Raw genomic sequence first — 16,532 nt, 5'->3', positions numbered from 1 at the left:
TTACTACGATGAAAATAAATTTTTACATATAAAATTATATATATTTAAGATTATATTTTAAATATTATTTCAAATTATATAAAATATATAATTTTATGAAAAATTACACACACATAAAATAATTTTTAATTATGTTAAATAATATTAAAAATCACAAATTAGTGTCTGTTTTAATTAATATTTAAGTAATTTTAACCCTTGCAGAATCCGGGCAATTTTTGCGTGACATTTTCAGTCTTTGAACTGAAAACTGGGACATTTTCATACATCAAATTATAGACTAGTAAAAGTAAAAAAATTAGTCAATGGACTTAAAAAATATAACACACTTACTATGTCTATTATAGTGGCTTCTCGAATTGCACGATTTTTTCAAATTGATTACTTTTGTTGTTTAATCATACAAAAACCTTCTTTTTCCATTAAGAATCCTCAAAGAATATAAATTTATTACTTATTTTTAAATTTTACTTACTTATTTTTTAATTACTTACTTACTTACTTATTTACTTACTTATTTTACTTACTTATTTTTGGATTAAGGGGATGCTGGAATCAATGACGAAGTCGAACAATGTTGATAATGCAGAGACGATCGTCACTAACATAATCACGCTACCCGTTTTGTAATAAAAAAAAATTCAAGCCTTATAGGTGCTTGAAATTAATTAAGAAATAGTTTTTTTCGGACCCAATGCGATTTACATCTATGTGCATGCAATCTACGTAAAGTGACGCTTTGTGTCTACTATGAGTGTCTAAATTGAGTGCTCACCATTGCGCGTCGTCCCACGGTGTCCAAAGTCCACCAGCCATCCTGTCGCTGCATCAGACACTGCAATGGTCCTTGCGTCCCACCTCGCCTGTAATTCACTCTCGACCACGGTAATCTAACGGAGGTTTCACGAAAAATCCCGTCTCTCTTCGGAGATACACTCCGAATTGCGAGTTGCGTATGAAATATCGCGAACTGCGTCTTCGAGGAAATGTCGGCCTTTCGGATAAACGACGAGTATGTGCGGCGAATTCAGCAACGGTCCGATCGAGTTGTAATGCATCACTTTGATACACACGCGACGCGAATCGCTTACGAAGAAAACGGAATCCGCGAGCGAAGGAAATACGCGACGCGAATCGAAGGTCGATCTCGCGAAATCTTTCGACGCGTGGGCGAAGTAATCTGTGTGAGATTCTCACGTACGACACGGAATATCCCTAATGTAACGTTTCGATGGTGCAGCGTAGTAGGCTGCAATACAACTCCGCAATATTTTTGCGGATAACAGCTCTGCAATACTTTTGCGAAGACAATTCCGCAATATTTTCTACATATATATGGTTAGGTTTTCCGTTAAATATGATAAAACAAAGCAACACACATTCATGTAAGTTCTGTATATATAAGAAATACGAAAAGAATAGCGTGATTATGTTAGTGACGATCATCTCTGCATTATCGACAATGTTCGAGTTCATCATCGACTCCATTATCCCCTTAAGTGAGTCGATGTTAACGAGAAGTGCAATAGACGCCGCGACAAGTACCGGCTATGTGTATCGAAAATTAAAGAAATTGCTTTCTAATAATGTACTCACGATACATCCCGACGATCGCACATCGCTATTTCCGCACTCCCGATACTTATTTCCGCGCCAGGCTCACATTTGATAGATAAAAAATGCGTAGAACGCGGAGCGATGTCGATCGCGATGTGTCAGTGGAGGCTGCTCGTCGCGAAAAGATCGATATCCAAGATGGCCGTGCAATCACCGACGCAGTGCCGAAAGTGCGCGCCAAAACGTGAACGATGTCGCGGTTCGACAAGGACGCACTCTAGTAGGTACGCCTCTCTCACTCTCGCTGGCGGACGACCGCGCGAGATCCGACGTCGCGTATATCTCTAGCGTCGTTTTGTCTTTCTCTTTTCCTCGGATTATCATCGCGATTCTAACTCCTCATTAATAAATCCGACGATCGTCCGATTCTACCACTACTTGAGCGAGTCGATGTTAATGACAAGTGCAATAGACGCCGCGACAAGCACCGGCTGTGTATGTCGAAAATCAAGGGGATTGCTTTCTAATAACGTACTCATGATACATTCCGACGATCACACATCGCTATTTCCGCACTTCCGATACTTATTTCCGCGCCAGGCTCACTTTTGATAGATAATACATTAAACATAAATTTGAAATTATATAAAATATAATTTTATAAATTAAAAATATTTTATGTAAGTTAAACTTATTTTATAAGTTAAAATTATCTTTCATTATAAAAAATTAATAACTAGTAGTTCACTCGTAATTTCAGAGTTATGTTCTAAAAACAAAATACAATATCTCGCAGATACATTAAATATAAATACATTAAACGAAAGCATTTTAAACGTGTTTCAGGCACGTGTAAAAGTTGTAAATTTTCCAAAAACGGGCCGGCTTTACGAAAAAAATCGACGCAGACGTGACATTACTTCACGCTGTTGCGCTCAATATCAATATCAGTCATCTTCAAACCGGCGATCGAGTTTTTACTCATTTGTCGTAACGCGATATAAATCATCGTGCCTCGATACCTCCTCCCCGACCACCTGTCTTACACCGAAATAACGACATTGTGCCGTAAGCTCGTTTCCACGAGACGCCATTCATCACGCCGCCGTCGAACCTCGCATAATTTACGCCCATGTTATGCACCGGTCGGCTGTGCGGGGGCCCGGACGACATCGGGCATTCTTCTCCCTTTTGATCGCGCGCCGTATCCTTGAGTCTCGCGCGCGAAATCATCGTCCCCGGACGTACGTCGGGATCAGGGACGAACACGGGAGTCCTTCGCGCCATTCAGCATCCGCGGCGCGCGCCCGCGCCGGCGGACCTTTGGAACACCGCGGATGGCTCCGTCCTTCTTCTTCGTGGTAAGAGATTCCCACTCTCACTTTCCTCATTCCACTCTCTCTTTCTCTCTTTCTTGCTCTGCCTCCCTCGCTCGCCATTGCGATCACTCTCCCTCTCCCTCCGAGCCTTTCCAAGCCGCCAAACTCCCTTCCACCTGCGTGTGTGCGTGGAAGAAGAAGAAGAAGAAGAAGAAGAATTACAGCATCCTCCCGCGTATGTCTCGCTTGGCGATAATCGTCATGGACCGAACGCTCCCCACCAGGCAATCGGGTGAATCCTATAAATGCCCTCCACGTTGCCCGCAGACGAAGAAATCACCTCCCGGGACGCACGAGCTCTCCCGCGCGAGGCATGTGTTCGTTTTAGAGTGTCCGTTCTATCTTTTTTTTTAGTTTTTTTTTACCTCGGTTTTCTCCTCATCAGTGATTAGCGCGGCGATCGAATCATGGTAAGTAGCAGTGCATTACGAATGACGTGAATACAAAAGTGACGTGAGGGGCGAGAATTAGGCGGAGGCATCGAAGGGCTGGTGCATCTAAACGCGCGAGAGAGGGTTGCGCAGAGTGAAACAGTGAGACAAAAGTACAGTGAACAAGCTGGTGAAAAATCGCAAACTGACAACCGAGCGATCGTACTGGTCGTCGTGCCCCCGCGCGTGTTCCAAAAGGTCCTACATCCAAAAAGAATTTAAGCCTTGTCTTTAGCGAAATCCACTTGCACATGGTCTCAAGCAAATTCTTCGCGAAAACTAAAAACAATTATATTCTAAGCAAGATGTTTAAACATGCTAAAGATGGCTTTGAATTTCCTGTTCGATTCTTAAATCTATAGGGAACAGTAGAAATAATCGATTTTGCCAATTTATCCGGTAGCCAACTAGCATCGGTTTCCTCTAATATTCTTATAGTTGAAGGAACTCCATCTCTTCTACGAGCACAAATCTACAGCACAAATTTCGTCCTTTAGTTTCTAATAGAAATTCCTTCTAGTAAGAGAGCTTTCTGCTTCAAATAAATATCAATGATATGAGATGAGATTGAATCAATTCCCTTGATTCAAGAGAGAAAAAATAATATTTGATATTTGGTATAATATTTGGTAGATTTCCCCGATTAATAAAATTATTTAGGCATATATACAATTATTTTAAATTAATTAAATTAATATTTAAAATAATTAAATTAACTTAAAATATTTTAATATTTATTAATATTAATTAATATTAATTATTAATATTTTAAATTAATTAAATTAATTATAGATTGGAATAATATCTAGTAGATTTCCATTTCATTAGGAGAGAAATATTCTTTCAAAGTAAGATTTTTTTACTTAGGATATGAGATTACAGAAAGCAGCACTCCGCAACTTCCCTTTGAGGATGTTAGAATATTCTCCTTTTGGTTTTAAACAAATCTTCTTGAGGCCATATGTAACAGGATTTTGCTGAGAATAAAATTATAATTTCTTGGAATTTATAGGAAGTGTTGGACATTAAGTCGATGAAAACGTTCCTTGACTAAAATGATCGGCCAGTTAGTAATCAAAATTAATCAATCATATATGTAATCACAAATAATTTAATCGGTTGATGAAATTAATTATTAATTAGTATATAATCAATCACACCACACGAACTTTGATTAATAACCAATTGCATCAATCGATAAAATCGTTTGTGGCTTTATATATGACAATTCATTAATTCTGATTACTGATTTGCCGGTTATTTTAGTCGAAGAAAATTTTCATTGATTAATGCCCGACACTTAATGTCCTTAAGACTCCTGCGTTCTCACCGCAGCCATCTTAATTAAAGACGTCAAAAGAGCGAGAAAACTCTTGAGAATAGGATACGACGGTTATTAAAAGGTTATGTCCATAAAACGACACTTGTGATCGAATAAGCGCATTTGTAAAGTATTCCGAAAACTTTCCTTTTACTGTAGCAGTCGATAAATAGCCGATAAACTTCACGTGACAAAATCATAAGGAAAATTAGGCTAAAGAGAAGTTGCGTGTGACGTTAATTTTACGGTTATTTATCGATTATGTTAAAAGGAAAGTTCTCGAAATATCTTACAAAAGTGCTCAATCGATCCCACGGATCACTTAATGGACACATCCTTTTATTTCAGCATATTTCGCAAGAATTTTGGGCATGCGTTTCCTCGCTTCTGACGTCATCAAGCGAGAGTTCCGCAGCGGGGGACCGGAGCCTATTGATTCTGTAACTTCTAACGGTAGTCGGTCGTTATCATCACGTTGTCGCAGCTTTTCTACCGTTATGTCTTTTCTGCGTTATATTTGTAGAACGACAACACAACAATAACGACACTGTTCAAAGTTGCAGAATCAGAAGACAGGAGTCTTAAAGGCCATCTACAATGGGATTGGCAGTAGTCAATGAGACGTAAGCAGTAAGCAAATTGACCAATCACAGTTGATTATTCTTGTAATAATCGGCTGTAATTGGTCAATTTGCTTACTGTTCATGTCTTACTGCATATTGCCAATTACATTGCAGATGGACCTTTAAAGAGCCTTGCACCCCCATGAGAAACACACCGCGCTAACGTCGCGTCTCGCGGAAAGTAAAAAGCAACAGTGATGGTCCTGTTTCCACGTTTGGAAAGGTGCTGACGACACTCGGGGAACTTATATAATGACAGCAAAGTGATGCCCCTTTCCCTCAAGGAAAGTTCAATCTAACGTCCTCTATACTTGCGATTTTCGGAGATACACACACATCCCATTTATCAAATTTAAATCCCTTTAAGAAATATAAATAAAGTTTTATTTGTTTGATCGAAACTTGCGCCGAGATTCAGCTTCAGATTCTATTCATTTCTTTCTTTTTTCTCTCGACAAAAGAAGAAAGTATATTTTTTTTTAGTTTCACGAAGATTACCGCACGTTCTCTTGCTGTCATTATATACGACTTTTTTTTTATTTTTACATAACGTTCTGTACCTTAAGGTCGCGATTCCGATGCGCCGCGACAGCGAGAAGAATCCGCGGTAGAAAGTAACGGACGCGCGGCGGCGATGCAGCGGCGATGCACACACATCGGCGATAATTTATTCCGCATACACTCTCGCGAGAACGACGAGCCTACGGTCGGCCTCGCGCCTACGATTTTCGAATGTCGCGCTCGTGTGCGCTTTCCTTTCTGCAAATCGGTTTTTTCGCCCACCGTCTACTATCCACAAATAAACTCGCAAGTGCACGCTCCTCTCGCGGAAATCAACAGACGCCCGCACACTGTGCTGCAATCGCAAATGTTACGAGTTATCGTCATCGCTCCTCAAATCCGCCTCATCGTTCGCGTATTTCCCGAAACTCTCTTAAAAGAAAACATCTACCTGTCCTCGAAGAGTCCCGTTTGAAAACGACTTAGTTATCGCGACGGGAAGCTATTGTTCACGGATAAATTTTGTTCTATTTCCATTTCTTTACGTTTTTAAAATTCTATTTAAGTTCTCTCTAATCTAATCAAATTCAAATTAAGTCAAATTAGAAGTCAATCGGACGATTGAATTTAGAAATATCGTGTACACGATCAGTGCACGTTTCAGCAAAGGAACTTCGCACGAGACATCTTTATAACTCAACTTTATTTTTTGGTATCTTTCAAAACCATTTTTACAAAATTGTTATCAAGCTATATAAACTATATAAACATTGTAAATAAAAAAAGTGCTTATAATTGATAGCAGCATTTCAAAAATTGGTGAATTCTGACATTTTCTCCAGCGCTTCATGATGACGTGACCTCTTAATAGTAGCGATCTATTAGTGACGCAATTTGCAAATACAGACAGTGTCACTGCAGGTAAATCGTATGAAAGCCATTAATTCCATCGCCACAGATGCAGAAAGTTAGACTTGGTTAAACTTGCAAAAAAAACAGACAATTTTTCCGACAAATGTACATAGGAATATTGATTCAAAATTGTTTCATACTTTTTAGGATTTTTGAAGTTTGACTTTGGAAGATATTTATTCTCATTTCTTTACGATTGAATATCTTAAGAGCTCCAATACTATTTGTTTTCGCAACTCTCAGTGACAGTATTGTTGTTGTAAAACGTCTATTCGTCGCGTAGCCACTGTGATATGTAATTTTATTATCATTAGAAGGTCCCAGAATCTGGCTGGTAGAGTTATATTGTACGAACGAATATTTAAGAACTTACTGAACGCGTGTATCTTTCTCTGTCTTTCTCCCTCCCTCTCTCTCGCTCTCTCTTTTTCTTTATACGACTGTCTCAGTGAATAAGAGTTCTGCAGAATAGCCTTTCCTTAACTGAGAAGTCCAACTTGTTCACATTTAAATACTCCCCTTCAAAAATCCCCGCGCATACTGTCGTCCACTCTGTCCGCAACGCGATCGCCGAGGAGACATTCTGCAAAAGCGCAAAACGCATCGATCTTCACCCGCGGAATATGCACATATTTCGCAAGTGCCGGCTCGTTCGTAAATTAACTCTAATGCAAGCTGACGACGTCGAGGTCGTGATCGCGGGTGGAAGAAAAAAATCGCGTTCGCTCATTAGCGGTTTTATGTAAGCCCTCCCGTTCATCGCGACGTACTCCACCGGGCTTGGGTGAAACACCTATTCTTGCTAAATGCGTGAATTAAAACGAGAACGCTCGGCCGATCACGTAACGAAGAAGTCCTCGCCCGGCAAAGGTCAGCCCCGCTCGGCTCTAACGCAAAAATTGCACGCCATCGAACACTGCTCGATTCGCGATTGCCATCAGGAGTCTCGAGGATCTTTCGTGGCGTAACACACAATAGCAACTTCTGCTGAAGCGGCTTACAAGACCTATTCCTGTTAATTCAACTAATACTGTGCTGGAACTTCGTTCCTTTTCCCTTCAATGCTATGTTACATATTTACTTCACTCTAAAGGCAAAAAGTGCAATCAAGCTCGGCTAACAAGATCAGACCTACACGGAGAAAAAGGTTTGGTTGAATTCATCATTCATGAACAAAAACCAAACGCATTTTAGTTGAAGGAAACACCCCAAAGAAGAATATAATCTCGTATTTATCGGAGTTCTCTTATATATTATCTCAAGAGAATTCTTCTTAAATTAAGAGGAAAATGTTTGAAGCACAATATTATCCCCTTTTACTAAAAAAAACTCTAGATAAAAATTTTTGCTTAAAATATAGAATTACAGAAAATATCACTTTGCAAATAAATTTCTTTGGAAAAGGAAGAAAGGATGTTAAAATATTTTTCTTTTAGTTAGAAGAATTCTCTTGAGGCCATATATATCGAGAGAGAAAAATACATAAAAAATTTTAAAAATTTATTCCATGGATACTAATAAGATATTCACTTAAATCTAAATCCTTTTATTTAAATATATCAAACAATTACTTTCACAAAAAGCTTTTTAAAATTTTAAAGGAATGACATTTTTTTATTTCAAAAATTATTTTATATATGTTAGTATAAATAAATGTGTGTTATATTAGTATTCATACTATGCGAATAATTATTTTTTTTATTTCTTAAATATTTTTTCTCGAAAAGTGTAAGAGAAGATTTCGCTAAAGATGAAATTGTATTGTCTAGGTGCACAGAGTTTCTTGTTTTCGTCAATCAAATTTGGTTCTAGAAATCAGAAAATCTGTTTCCTGCAATTAAAATGTGTTTGACTCGTGTCAGGTTAATTCACATTTTTCTTCGTGCACAATCTCTCTCTTTCTCTCTTTGTCTCGCACATTTTTTTTTCTTCCGATTCCACTCCAACACGCCTTGTGCAAATGTTGATTTGTTAAAAACTCGGAAATCCCGACAAAGAACTCGATCTCTCAAACTTCTACTCAAAGTCTATTCAGTTCGAAACGTCACGCTCTCGCTCGCTCATATCACCCGAGTGGTGACTTCAACGCTCGGACATGACATGTAATTGAGATCCTCGGCTCGAGTCGATTACAAAGGAAAGACGGACGCATAATAAAGATGTTTGTGCTCGCTACGTCATTGGCACAATTCCACATGTCGTGCGAGAACGTCGCACTTATCCGCGACACTCATCAGCATTTAATACGTAATGGAAACTCATATACAACCGTTAACTGCAAGACCGCGACGAGCCTCTCGCGCGAAAGGTTTTTACGTTACGGGAAATATCGAGACCGACGCAACGCGGTGTGTTTTAATGGCTACACAAAATATTGCAGCAATTCTTTTTTGTAAACATAATTGAGAATTCTCTAAACTTTTTGGCCTGAAATTTTACTCAAAATAGAACGACAGTCGAGTCATTCGAATTCGAGTGATTTTTCACTTACACACACGGAGAGAATATTAGAATAGAATATTAGAATAAAAATTCCAAAATTTTACAGAAAGGAAGTAAAATTTTTGCAACGTTGGACCATGTAGAATTATAATCAGAATTATTATTATTATTATATTATATTTGTTTAAAAATGTTATGCACGTTGACTTTTTATTACAAAATTATTATAAATACTTGAATAACTTTTATATCGTATTTCAAGTAAATAGAAGAGACAGACCTAATTGGCAAAACCGATTATTTATAATATTTTATAACAAGTTATAAAATTAAAATAAGATTTTTAAACATACCAAAGATGACTTTGAAAATCTCACTTACTTGATTCTGAAATCTGTAAAAGAACAATAGAAATAATCGATTTCGCCAATTTACTCCGATGGCCAAATGGCTTCGGCTCTTTTATATTATCAAATTTATTATCTATAGTAATTTATATTATAATATTAATATTAATATTAATAGATAATAAATTTGATGATATAAAAGAGCCGGAGCCATTTGGCCATCGGAATAAATTGGCGAAATCGATTATTTCTATTGTTCTTTTACAGATTTCAGAATCAAGTGGGATTTTCAATTGGTATGTTTAAAAATCTTATTTGTTTAATTTTATAAATATTATAGATTATTATAATAATTAGAGAAATATATATATATTTTTTTTTTCAAAATTTTAAATATTCCAATTAATAAACCGATTTGATTTTATATCGAGTAGATTAATAATAGAAAGTTTCAATATTATTCTCGTAGTTGTTTGAAAGATAAACGGTCCAAAAAATTGCAGTCTCGATAAACAGCTATATACAAAAAAATATTCTTGTTTAGAAAATATCTTTATTGTTGACATTAAAAAAATATAAGATTAATGTTCGAATGTAATTATATGGCGTTGATGAATTAGTCTTCAATTAAGACGAATATAGTTAAATTAACGCAATCATTTTCTCATATATAACCAATAATATTAATATTCTTGTTTATTGATATTCTTACTTATATATGAGAATATGATTGCGTTAAATTGATTATATCGTCTTGATTGAAGACTAATAATATATAATCAAGAATATTAATATTGAAATATTCTATGAGAAAATAATTGTGTTAATTTGATTATATTTATCTTAATTCAATACTAATTTATCGTTATACATCATTTCTTAGAATACTCAAAGTTTTAAGATCCCAAAAAAGGAAAAGGGCCTGCACTCTTTTTGAGAAACGTCGTTTATTCGATATATCGCGAGGAATGAAGTCGCAACGCGTATAAGCGCGCGACGTTAATGAATCATTTGCACACGGCGCTTGCATCGAATTGTAACGATTAATCGACCGCGTTGTTAATGCGGCGTTAATTGCCCGCCTTGCGACACAATCGCAGCTTTCACCGACCTGTCCGCCGCCTGGCGCCCGTCTAATGTCAATGACTGTGTGTCGTTGATGCCTTGCAAAAATGTCGTAATTACTACCGAAGCATGCGCCTAGCGTGTTACGCAAAATCGTAAATCGCACCGGCAGATCCCACAAGAGGTGGAGGATTCTTTCTGAATCGCCAGATTGTTGCCCGTCGACAGGATGATGAATTGTCAGGCCGAGGATTCGTCACGTCTGCGGAGAGTCGATTCGGTGCCGCACATTTTACGCGCGTCCGCGGCCGCTACCGCGAAACGATTTGTCTTCGATCGTCGGTTCATCGGCACTGTGACACGCGTTATGAGTAACGAAGGATGGGCACGGCATTCCATCGACATTCCATAATTCGTTTCGCATGCTCAAACGATTTTTCAACGTTGATCCACTTTGTTTGCATTTTTTAAATCATTAGGTCGGTGCAAAAGATTTGTCATTGTTTGTCATTGTAGCCTGACTCGTAGGAAGTTTGAGCCTTAAAAGTAAAATAGTAAGACTGTGTTAGATGCCAAAACAAAATTATTGGCATAATTTAGAATATGATAATTGAGAAAATCAAAATTGAATAATTTCGTGTTCTCTACTTCACATTTAACAAATATGATAATGTTCTTAAATAGACTGTCAGATTATCACTACATGGAACGATCGATGCTGGAAACTCCAAACATTTTTTTTAATTACTTGTAGAAAGCAAATATACTGTATTGATTAAACATTTAATTTACACCATGCAATAATGTAAATTTTTTTGTTATACTAATGTAGCAACAAATCTACTAAAAGTTACACTCAAATTTTCATATTGCATTTTGCATGACAGATTGATTTGAGCAAATTTTGATCATTCTTTTTACACTTTTTTCATATTTCGATTTCAGTCATTCTATGAAATAAATATGAGTTCGATATAAATCACTCATAAAAGATACAAACTTTACAAATCGATTATCAAAGTTGCTACCAAGATTTATGTAAACTTGCCCACCTGGGAGACTTTTATAATGATCACAACGTGAGATAATTAATGATGGAAAAATTCCTGAATTTTTTAAATTATATCTGTGAGGCAAATATACCTTGTTGATTAATCGTTAAACTTACATCATACAGTAATATAATTTTTTTATTATATTAATACAGCAACTAATTTATTATAAGTAACATTCAAATTTTTATTTTACATTTTACGTGACACATTGTTTCGAGCAAATTTTTATCATTCTTTTTGTGTTTACTTGATTTAATAATGACGCACAGATAATAGAAAAAGGTATAAAAGTGTCTAAGTATGTATATGTATGTGTATCACGAGAATAAGTCATGAACTTCCATTGCTGTATTTTCCGAACATAGCAGTCAATAATTCCAAAATTTGTCATTTTATGAGACAGATACAAGTGCCATATGAATTATTCATAAGCGATGCAACATTTACCAAAAGAGTAATAAAATTGCTGACAATCTTGCGGACAGCTATTTATCTGTCCAAACAGACAGGTGTCTACAAATTTAGTAGCAATTTTATTACTCAATTTGTAAATATTGCATCCCTTGTGAGTGGTTCATATGATGTTCACATTTATCGCAAAGAATGATGAATTACTATCCGTGCAACATTCTGACGTTTTGCTTTGAATACTAACTATCTATGACGTGTAAAATCCAGTCGTTACCACAGTCGTTATGAAACAGAATTACTATCCGTGCAACATTCTGACGTTTTGCTTTGAATGCTAACTATCTATTATATGATGTGTAAAATTCTGATCGACAGCGTATATTAATTAATAATAATTTTTATACGGTAGTGAAACTAATAACTCCTTCGCACAAATTGCGCAAACGATCGTTCCGGTGAAAATTATCAATAAATAATCATGCGAGTTAGTGAAAATCCTTGGAGCTGGACCAAACGGTGACGACGTCGAAACCAACGACGCGGGTGAATTTACGACATTCGACACTTCGTAGCCTGACGACATTAAATAACGTGTTAACATAGAAATGCTGCTATTATTTCGACGGCTAGCCAAGCGACGGATCTCTTGATATAACCTCTCACTTCGCGACGATTTATAAATAAATACGCTCTTAAAGGAATGCTGAAGTCGATAAGAAACAAAAATATTGATAACATAGAGGCAAGCGTCATTAACACATTCACACTATCCTTTTCATATTTATTGTACATATAAATCTCACGTAAATATATATTACTTTGTTATATTATATGTAAGGAGATGCTGAAAACTTTACGATGAAATACTGACATTTTTCTATAAAGTTTACGTCGTATTGATTGCACAGAATTACAAATGCTTTTGCGCAATAAAAGTATATGCAAAAATAAATAGGAGTATTGGTCAATATGTAACGCGAAAATAAAATTTTGGTAAAATTTAGTAAAATCTCGCCCGGCAGTTAGCGTAATACTTGCCTGATCCAAAAGTTCCGCAGCTCAAACCGAATGTGTGGATGTTCCAAGCAGAAAAATTACTTTTAATTTGATTAATTTTATTATAATAAATATATGTAAGAAAATGAATTGGGGCAATGCATTGCAAAGACGTTTGTCACAATCCCGCTACTCTTTTTTATATACTTCTATATTTTATATTTCTTGTACATATACAGAATTTATGTAAATGTGCTTTGCTTTGTTTTGCCTTATTCGGAAAACCTAATCACACATATGTAGAAATCTTTCGACAAACTTTTCCGATATTCTTAAGCTTCTGAATTCAGATGCTAAAGTATAGCAATATAATCCTTCAAAATTTTTCTGTTTGGAACATCCACTCCTTCGATATGTACAAGCTACGGAACTTTTGGATTAGATAAATGTTACGCTGACAATTTAAGATTTCACACTAAAATTTTTGCATTTTCGTCACATATTTATAGAAAAATGTCAGTATTCTGTCGGTAAAGATTGCGACTGCAGCATCCCCTTAGCATGCTCACGAGATGCTCGCTTAGAACAAATGTGTACGTTTGCATGGCACAAACGCATCTTACGCAAACGTCCTGCAAGATCTTCCAAACCCGCATCGATTAATACTTAGAACTTTGTAAATTCGCAGGTGTCGGAAGAAATAGCCGATAAATTTCACAGTGTCTCTCTCGCGGAATTTATCGATCGCCGTCGAAGGAATTCTCCGAGTCTTCCTCGGGCCTGCCGCGAGGCGACCTTGAGAGAAACCGTGTATCCCCAAAACTGCAAAAGTGGATTGTTACACGTTGCGCAACGGAAATGTCGCGGGAGACGATTCACGCGAGATAAACACCCGAAATTATCGTAGAGATTTTCTCTTTCAAGGACCCCTGTCAAGAGATTTGTATCGTTAACAACGCAAAAATTCGCGGAAGGCGGGAAAGAGGGGCAGAATTATCGATGGGATTTCGCAACCAAACGATTACCGAAACGTGACTTTCGGCACTTCGCAAGTATTTGGGTCGCCCAACGACACCGATGCTCATCGGGATTGCGAAATTTTGTCATATTTTATCGTATTGCAATCGCGTTCCTTTCGGCATGACTCTTTGCCATTTTTCTTGCATGACGAACGGCGCACGTAGAAAGTTCGCCGTCTCGCGAGGCGCCATGTATGGTCTTGCTCTTTTCAATGTGTACACAGAGAGAAAGAATGTCGAAGAAATAAAATATATTATTTCTTCTCTCTCTTCTCTCTCTCAGTGGGTACTAATACTATATTTAGTTAAACCTAAATTCTCTTTTACTCGTACAGAATAAAAACAATTATTTTCATGAAAAGATTCTAAAGGAATATATATTTGCTTATTTAAACAAAAATTTTATTCTCAGAGCGGAAATACCCATTTATTTATTTTTATTTATTTACAGGAATACTCATCAGCACACAAAAAGAATAAAGAAAATTTATACATATATATACATATATATAAAAACTCTCTTTATTTACTTTTTCTATGTATTGATGGATATTCTTGTAAAGGAATAAAAATAAGTGATAGGCATTTTTGCATTAAAAATAAAATTTTTGTTCAAATATATATTTTATATATATATATATATATTTCTTTTTTATTTAATATATATAATATATTATAATATATTTATAATATATATAATATATTATAATATATTTATAATATATTATATATTATTATTATATTATAATATAAATAATTGTAATATAAAGTTATAATATAATATTAAATAAAATATGAGTATATCCTCTTAGATTATAAATGTATATAGAAAGAAAATTGAGAAAATATGTACATTATATTAAAATTAAATTTGAATAACGAATCACGATTAAATTCTACTACTGATTTTTCTGTAGACACACACATACTTATCCTTATAAATAACTATTTTTAGAAGTACTTATGCACACTCTGAATAAAATTTTTTTTATTTTTTAGATATTTTTACTCTTAATGTATAATATTATTCAGAGATAACAGCAAAGCACGTGCGCACATATCTAGCTTAAAACGAGCCTGCATTTAAAAAACCAAACAGACCACCTGATCAGCTGATGACATAACTCCGTTACTTTTATATCGCGATTTGAATGAGAGTAAGCAACTGGTGGCTCGAGACGTTATCGATGCGTAATGTAGTATCTTCGGGCGTATGATACGATCCACGATTCTTACGAAAGAGATGCAAAGTAGCGTTACGCGACGTAGAAAGCGCCGAGCACAAATTCGTCACTCCGCCTGCTATCTATCAGTATCAAAACACTCGGTCATTGACAGCCCTCGAATGGAAGAAACCGAATCTAGTTGGCCCAAGGTGTATGCGCTCCGTTTATGTATTTATCGTGAGAGGAACTGTGGAAATTAAATTGAAAAGTTACAAAGCGTTCCTTTTAGATCTTAATTAATATTTGTTACTTACAAATAAATCTACCCAAAAGTTACACTCCGATTTCTTTCTAATTTGGCATAAATGTAAAAGTACAAAAAATATTTAGATTATATTTTTTTATTTTGGCCCACTTTGAGTTTCACGGGCAGTTTATAGCTTTTTGATGTTCTCACTCTTATCAACAAGTGCAACAAAAATATATAAAAAATAAAATTGTATACAAGATACAGGCTTTTTGGTTTTCTGATTATGAGAATATGAAGTTAAATGTATAAAATTATTTATATAAATAATAAAACGTTCGAACAAAACATGTAAAAAGTTGAAAAAAAATTATTTATACAAATAATTTCTCGTTTTGGCCAAGATTTGAACCATTTTTGTCTAATTTAGCACAGATTTAAAATATTTCGGTTTGAATCTCGTCTAAAGAAATTTAGAATGGTTCGTATCTTAGCTATGCCGATTTTGTTCAAATTATTTAACTATATCTTGTATTCAATTTTATTTCTTATGCATTTTTGTTGATATAATGGAAAATTGTCTCTACTAGAACAATACATGCGCGCGCTACGCGCGCGCCATATAGCTAATAAAAAACAATAAAAAATGTAAAATAAAAATTAAATTAAAATTAAATTAAATTAAAATATACTTTAATTAATTAATAATTATAGAGAAAGACCGGGAGAGATAGGGAAAGACAGAAAAAGACAAGGAAAGACAGGGAGAGATAGGAAGAGACAGGGAGAGACAGGGAGAGACAGGGAGAGACAGGGAGAGACAAGGAGAGACAGGAGAGGTAAGAAGAGACAGGGAGAGACAGGGAGAGACAGGGAGAGACAGGGAGAGACAAGGAGAGACGGGGAAAGACGGGGAGAGACGGGGAGAGACTGGGAGAGACGGAGAAAGACAGGAAGAGACAGGGAGAGATAGGGAGAGATAGGGAGAGATAGGGAGAGATAGGGAGAGACAGGGAGAGACAGGGAGAGACAGGAGAGGTAGAGAGAGACAGGGAGAGAC

The 16,532-nt window shown here is 35.9% G+C and overlaps 1 protein-coding gene across 1 annotated transcript in view; it reads left to right on the top strand.

Moving 5' to 3' along the window:
* The first annotated feature begins 3,191 nt into the window (after positions 1–3,191).
* The window catches only part of LOC116843704 (proline-rich extensin-like protein EPR1), a 29,366-nt gene continuing 16,025 nt past the window's right edge, over positions 3,192–16,532 (top strand). Inside the window, exon 1 of the mRNA XM_032814351.1 lies at positions 3,192–3,346. Within this exon, the coding sequence (XP_032670242.1) occupies positions 3,344–3,346 (3 nt within the window). The 5' untranslated portion in view covers positions 3,192–3,343. The remainder of the gene's footprint in view (positions 3,347–16,532) is intronic.

The sequence above is a fragment of the Odontomachus brunneus genome, unplaced genomic scaffold (assembly GCF_010583005.1).
Source record: "Odontomachus brunneus isolate Ranch 3 - 2012 unplaced genomic scaffold, Obru_v1 Obru_scaffold_035, whole genome shotgun sequence".
NCBI lineage: Eukaryota > Metazoa > Arthropoda > Insecta > Hymenoptera > Formicidae > Odontomachus > Odontomachus brunneus.
Note: the sequence above shows the minus strand (reverse complement) of the source record. Positions and strands in the feature narration are given on the sequence as shown.